The sequence below is a fragment of the Leptonychotes weddellii genome, chromosome 3 (genome assembly GCF_054177405.1).
Source record: "Leptonychotes weddellii isolate Sample4059 chromosome 3, ASM5417740v2, whole genome shotgun sequence".
Classification (NCBI taxonomy): Eukaryota; Metazoa; Chordata; class Mammalia; order Carnivora; family Phocidae; genus Leptonychotes; species Leptonychotes weddellii.
In genome coordinates this window covers 61,970,468-61,977,576 of record NC_138371.1, presented here as the reverse complement: position 1 = coordinate 61,977,576, position 7,109 = coordinate 61,970,468, and the positions used below count along the sequence as shown (strand labels likewise).

Here is a 7,109-nt window from a genome sequence, read left to right as displayed (position 1 = left end):
ACACATTTCTAGAGAAACATATTCTAAATGCCTCTAAAATATATTTTCCAACCCACAAGTATATGTAAATTTACAAAGACCTATTGTAGGAGTCAATTTGGACTTTTTTGGATGTGTTCTTCTGAAAACTGCATAGCCAAGTACTATGCAGCCCATGCAAATTGACCTTGCTATTTTACATAGCATAGCCTCTGGATAGCTTTTATCACTTGCCCAGATGGTGTTTGGCCTATGTATTTTAGTGGAATGGTTTATTTTCTCCTTGATAGGTTTCAAATGCACAAGAAAACATTATACCCATCTATCTGCATTTGAGTAGAATACAAACTGACTAATAGATAAACATTCTGTGTGAAAGTAAATAGCCTTAAAGTATACTGCCTTCACATTCCATTGATCAGCTCAGTCAGCAAAGTTTTCCATATTGTCACTAATGTTCTAAATATTTTGGTGACAGGCATGCCAGGAGTATTTCCATTTGTGTCACACATAAGGTCATTATGAACTACCTCTTGAGTTTCTATCGATCCTTCTACTGAAGTGGTTTCCTTCACTTCCTTTTTGTTCCCATTGGAAATGTTATTGCAGTTATGAAGAAGAGAATTAGGGACTCTTAAGTGGACTGGCTCAAATCCCCTGGCCAGACGGCAAGGGATTTGGACTGGCTCATTACCTTACCTTCATTAGTAGCCTTCTCCAAATTCTTAGCAGTCAAAAAGAGGCCAAGAGTACGAAGCCCACTTACTCAGTTGTACTATCACTGATTGTACGCATTCACTTCTCAGGATGTGGCACCCCACCCCCACCCCAAGCTCCAGAAGGGATGGTCAGAAAAGAGCTCATTATTAGGCTAGTCCATAGAAGAGCTCATAATGCTGCCATGCAGAATCAAAGAATCACAGGAGAGCACTATCTACTCAGAGGTCAGCCTTATCTCCCCCAACAGATCTTCATTTCTTCAGCATGCCCAATTTCCTAAGAGATCAAATCCAAGAATTCATGAGGCTAAATGAAATTCACACAAGGCTTCAGCTTCTGCCTAAATACATGGATCTCTGACCACTCATCTCTCAAAGTAATTTTTAAGTCACTTAAAACTAAAAGCCAATGTGTATGACTTCAACTTATTTTCAGTTTTATAAACGAGTGTAAAACACAATAGTGCAGTCATATTTGGCATTAACTCTTACTAGCCACAAAAATGTGGGTCAATATTGGATTTTCCAAAGTTGTCTAAATAAGACTGGGTTTGTCAAAACTTGCCAGTTGCTTTCAAGTGAACACAGCATGTTGGCAGAAATGAAATGTAATGTCTAAGAGACAGAAAATAGGTCAGCACTGTGCAAAAGTAAACTTGTCAGCGAGATCAATATGAACCTACAAGTTAATGGGGATATTAGAATTTCCTTACACTAAGAGATGTGCAGGGTAGAGCCAGAACACGATTATAGCATTTATTCACTCATGAAAAGCAGAGGACATATTTAAATATTATTTTTTGTATCCTTAATGAAAGGCACTGCTTTTTAATATGGAATATTTATATATAAGCACAGTTTTAATTGATAAGACTATCACAGTAAATTAAATTTTGGTTCATTTGCTCAGTTTTTTGCAACACGAAAAATACGAAAAAAGGGGAGTAATGATCAAGCATCAGAAAATTTCAGAAATACGATGAAGTCCTTCATTAGCTTTCTCTATGTTAAGTGTTTCAGAGAATTTGACATTGTGAATGAAATCAGTCAAAATTTTTGAAGAAAAAAAACAATAACAGAAAGAGCTTTCTTGGGGCTTCTCATTGCATTTATTTAAATTCTTAAAAAATGTACATCACTTTTTGAATACATAAAATGCCAGTGCTTTGCAACAGTTTTGTTACTGCATCTCTCAACTAAAAAAAAAAGGAAGGAAAAAAAAAAAAGCAGGAAAAATACATTCAAAAAGCCAGGCTGTTCTGCTTATGCATGGGCAGTGGCTTTGGAAAGCTACGGCCTACACTGTCTGTTCAGAGACATTGCCGAACATCGGTTAGCTATCAATGAAAAGTTGCACATAAAGCATTAAAGGATACAAAGAACAACTTGGAGGGGAGCAGAAGAAGAATGGGTAAGTAAGAAAAATGCCACGTATTCTGGGGTGGGGGTGGACTCAGGCGGAAGCAAGCATGAAGACCGATGTTTTTGGAAACTAGATTTATGGGAAAAGGGAGAAAACAAAGTAACGTGTTTGACAAGATAGAGTTGTGTGTGTGTGCGCACGTGTGTGCGTGTGCACGTGTGTGTGCGCACGCTCGTGTGTGTGTCCACTTCCAATTTTCTATTTTACTCTCCAAGAGAAATGTAACAAAACTGAGGTAGAAATGAATGTGGGAGCACTATAGCCCAGAAGATTTCAAAATGAGAAGCAAAATTGCACTGAGAAGAGAGGAGTCAAAAAGGAGAGGGGATGTAGATGTTCTTTGTGGATATAGAGAAGTTGGCTGGTTGGTTTTTCTATTTGTTTGTTTGTTTGTTTTTGCTTGCTATCTTCTGCATTCTATCAAACAGCACGGCAAGCCTATAAGCTAGATTAGTGAATAGAAGGACACCATTCCCAGCAGTTTTGAGAGAACTCGCAAACCACCACCACCACCAACTATGCAGTAAAAGGCAGTCCTAGATTTTAGGTACTGTGACTTGCAGGGTCCTAAGCAGGTCTTGTGGCCGAGTGTTCTAGACACTAACATGAACTGAATAAGTAGCTTTCCATTAACCAGTGTACCTTTTAAGAACATTTTCACTTCATTATCAAGGAGCAATGTACGAAGAACTCTTGCAGTTTTTGACATAAAGAATTATTCTGCTCTGGTTAATTCCCCATAATTAGTAAAAGAATCTTTTTTTTTTAAAAAATCCTTCCATTTCTACTTTAAATTGTAAATATTCAGTTGTATCACACGTCAGTATTTTTTCCGGATACATTCAAAGTAATTTTCCTTGCTATTTTCCAATTGTTGAGGTAAACATACATTTTTAATATAAAGTAACATTGAAGCCTATCCCATTACTCTCAGCAGTACATAGTGCTTTCAACACATTCCTTTGAGGTACTGTACAAATCACAATCGCTTTCCTGAGTTTTTGCAGACAAGAACATTAAAAGAAATGAACTGCAGAAATTAAGGTCCAGATTACCGTTACCCTGTTTTACCTGTTCTTAGCTTAATACTGCAGAACAGACAGGATTGAGGAATACTGTTGCTCTTAAAATGGCAAAAATCTGGTTTTCTGTCGTCACACAACCGTTCATCTCTTTAGTCCAATAATGTTTGAAGTTAAAGCTCTTTATATTAGCACATGCCACCAATGTAATTGTGAGGCAAACAAAAAATAAAGCACCACTCCAGGCACTTGACAGCAACTAAATCTCGAGAACAGCAGAATGGAATCAACACACGAGGTTCATGTCCTTCTGAAATCAACACACTTGCACCTTGCTCCTTGGTGAGTGTTGTCTAGCTTGAACTGAACTGAGCATCAACAGATGCTTTCTGTCCTCTGGGGCTCTCAAATCAGAAGCTCTCATTTGATGCGTTTTTTTTTCCTCCAAATCTACCCTGACTGTAAAGATGCAACTCAATCATCATCTTCCCCGGTACCCTTTGTGATTTAAACACTACTGGAAAGGGGCTCTAGACCCTATGTAGCAGGTTTTATGCGTGTGTGCCAACATTCATTACATTTTTTTTTAAGAAGTTATCACTGACTGCAACCAAACATTTTGTTCCATTCAACATACATATCAAGCTCTTTTTGAGATATGCTAGGCTGAATCTTGCAGAAAGCATTTTCAAAGTCTTGATACGTAACGGGCCTCAACTGGCTGGGCATGATGGCTGAAAGGTCTGTGGCTGGTATGGCATGGAGGGGGCCCACCACTGCTTCCTGACACAAATGAGCCACGTCTAGTCCAGAAAAGCCTTCTGTGCGCTGGACGAGCAGTGCAAACTCCTTATCATTGAGACAGTAATTGTGCTGTGAGAGCAGTTGTACTATTATCTGGTGCCTCGCTGTGCTGTCAGGAAGTGGGATTAAAAGTCGTTTCATGAAGTACCTCCGAAGAGATTCATCTATTTCTTCTGGTTTACTGGTGGCACAAATTACTACGATTTGGTCCTCAGCTGAAGTCAGGACAGTGTCCAGCTGCATCAGAAATTCCGTTCTCATCCGATTGACTGGACTGTGTTCCTCGCTCACTTGAGAGGAGAGAAGCATGTCAATGTCACTGACAAAAATCACCGAGGGCTGGCGACACCTGGCCACGAGAAAAGAGGCATGGATAATCTTTTCTGCTTCTCCTAACCACTTGGCAACGAGTCCAGAACCGGCGATTTTGAAAAACGTGGCCCCCAGCTGACTAGCTATGCATCGGCCCAATAATGTTTTGCCTGTTCCCCGAGGTCCAAATAAAAGGATGCTCCGAGGTGAGGCCGTCAGTCCACTGAATGCATCTGACCTCAACACTGGCCATAAAACCTCCTCTTTAATGACAGCCTTTACCAGGTCGAGACCAGCAATGTCACTCCAGTCCACCGGTGGTCCTTGGGTGATAATCTCATTGGTTACCAGGTCAATGAGGTGCGTGTCAGTGTTCTTCAGTTGCTCGTCCACAGAGTGGTTGGATGAGGTAGCTGCACGGAGTCCAGGGCCTTGCATTGGGTGAGAGAGGAGCTGCCTGTGCTCGTCCCCATGCTCACTCATTACCGGCGACGTGTACTTCCCAAAGGATTCACTGGATCTTGATCCCAGTGAATTTTTAGCAGTACTATAGGAAGGAGGGGTCAGAGCCCTACTGGACTGGCTGCTGAATTTCCTTTGCTGTTCAGAGGACATTAGCTGCTTCGTTGGCTTAAATGCTAAGGATGATGTTTCAGCATTTCTGTCAAAGCCATTCCCCCGACTTGAGTTTGAAATGCTGTTGTCGGGCATTCTGTACATGGGACTCTGTGTAGATCTCTGTTGGCCATAGCTGTAATTTCCATAACTGGAGTCCATATCTCCCTGCCCTGCCATATAGAAAGCTTTCCTTTTAAGGGAACTTGCCGAACTGTTTGTCAGAGCCGAGGGTGCAATGGGTGTCAAACCGTGACCCTGGTAGGTGTAGCCAGGGACAGTGGTGGGGGGCAGAGGGGTAGGAGCAGGGATTCCTGAAGGCAGGTAGGCTGAAGGAGGAGGAGGTGCACCGCCAGGGCTGTACCCAGAGGCCACAGCCGTCTGAGGAGGATAGCTAGCGGAGGGATAGCTGTAACTGGAGAGGTTAGAAGTCCCATTGTAGCCTGGGACCAGGGCTGGCGGGGGGGGCGGCGGCGGCGGCTGGAGGAGCCCAGAGCTATGCAGAGGAGAAGGATGAGGTGAGGGAAGTGCCGGTGCGGGCTGGCTGCTGTAAGTAGAATGCAAATACGATCCGTTGTATCCCGGGGCATATTCCTGAGACGGGAGCCCTGCGTGGAGACTAGGTACCGTGTGGCTCCCGCAGGTACTACTCGAGTAACTCGGTTCTGTCAGGTTGCTGGCCACCCCAGGAGAGCTCCCTATACTCGCAGAGACATCTGCTGGAGGGAGGGCTGAACTGACTCCAGCTTTGCTGGCAGCGATAACATCCGGAACGCAGTTCATGGGATAAACAGCTTCGGAATTCAAGGAAGGCTGCCAGGGTTCGCTTTCATTTTTCCTACCGTTCACGAGGCCCGATGGGGCATCGGAGTAGTTGCTGAGTACAGGTCGGTCCACGGGGCCTTCTAAAATGCCGGAATACTTCTCTGCATATTTTTTGAGTAGGTTGGATGCAGTCAGAGCAGAAATGTCATCATTTGCCCAGGCGTACTGATAGGTGCGCTGCAAATGACCTCTGTAGGCTTCCACTTTGTGGGCAGGAGACCGAGTGGTTGAGGTGATGTCAAAGTGCTGTTCTGGCCACTGGGCATGCTCTGGCGTCCACTGCATCTTCAAGCCTGCGGATTTGGGGGGACGAAAGTTAATTTACTGAGATACTCGTCAGAAGTGCATAAGCTTTTCCCTACCGTCTTTGGTTACCTATTATCTTCCATTAACGATAGAGCCGCTGCAAGGAATTCCCACAGTGTGTGATATCCACTGGGACCCTGTACGGTATGTACACTTTAAAACGGACTGGACTTCAGTCCTGTATAAAAAGTAAACCGAATTTAAACAAAAACTCTGTAGAAGACCTCATTCTTTGTTCATTTTTAAGTAATGAGCAAATCGATTTCTGTTAAGCCTGTCGAGTTTCTCGCTGCACACACACAGGAACACATATATATGTACACACACATTTCTGTCAAATCAGAATTCGGTAACAGGTCCTTACAATGAAATATGCATGTCTTTTAACTATCGGGCACGTGATAGTATTAACATGTGCAATATCTAGCCATCCTGTCTCTTCACATCAGAGTTTCTGTTTTATATTTTAACCAATATAGAAATGAGACACAGCTGACAGATCACATCTAAGACCCCTCTCTTATTTGGTACTGAACACCTAGTTAGCACAGTATAATGCTCCCTGCGCAGAACAATATGACACAGACATAGCAGGTCATTCCATAATCCAACTCTCATCTAAAGTGCTCCACGACAGTTTCAAATCTGCTTCGTGGAGTGCAGCAAAGCAATCTCCCAGGCAGCGCTCCATCGCTTTCATCGCACAAAGCCTACAACTCGGTATGAATTACAACTGGCTCCTTTCTGCCTCTCAGTTCTGTTGTTGAGTCTCTGAAAAAAAAAAAAACAAGCATCACTTGTCTGTCGGTCTTCCAGCTGGCATTCTCCCTCCTTTCCCTATAATCCTTCCCTCTGCTTTACAGCCTCCAAGTACTAAGAGGGGAGAGTACATATGCATAAATTATATATATAGATATATATACACACACACATACATAATATCTATAAGTATATCTATTACATGTGTGTGTATATAAGTGTGTATATCTATCTATCTATCTATCTATATATGGGGGGAGAAGAGGAAGTCAAGAAAGGAAGGAAGGAGGGCAGGCAGGCAGGGAGGGAGGAAACAGGTGAAAGGGAGTGTAAGAATAGAGAAGA

General features: G+C 42.8%; 1 protein-coding gene across 5 annotated transcripts in view; it reads right to left on the bottom strand.

The window, feature by feature from the left end:
- FIGN (fidgetin, microtubule severing factor) overlaps nucleotides 1–7,109 on the bottom strand; it is a 129,501-nt gene that overhangs the window by 2,253 nt on the left and 120,139 nt on the right. For 3 of the 5 annotated variants that reach the window (XM_006740151.3, XM_031035441.2, XM_081814297.1), the window contains one exon: nucleotides 1–5,992. This exon is cut by the window's left edge and continues 2,253 nt beyond it. In XM_006740151.3, coding sequence (XP_006740214.2) covers nucleotides 3,741–5,984 — 2,244 coding nt within the window. In that variant the 5' untranslated portion in view covers nucleotides 5,985–5,992 and the 3' untranslated portion in view covers nucleotides 1–3,740. Of the gene's footprint in view, nucleotides 5,993–6,074; nucleotides 6,777–7,109 lie in introns of all 5 variants that reach the window. The other 2 variants (XM_031035443.2, XM_081814296.1) reach the window with 2 other exon arrangements.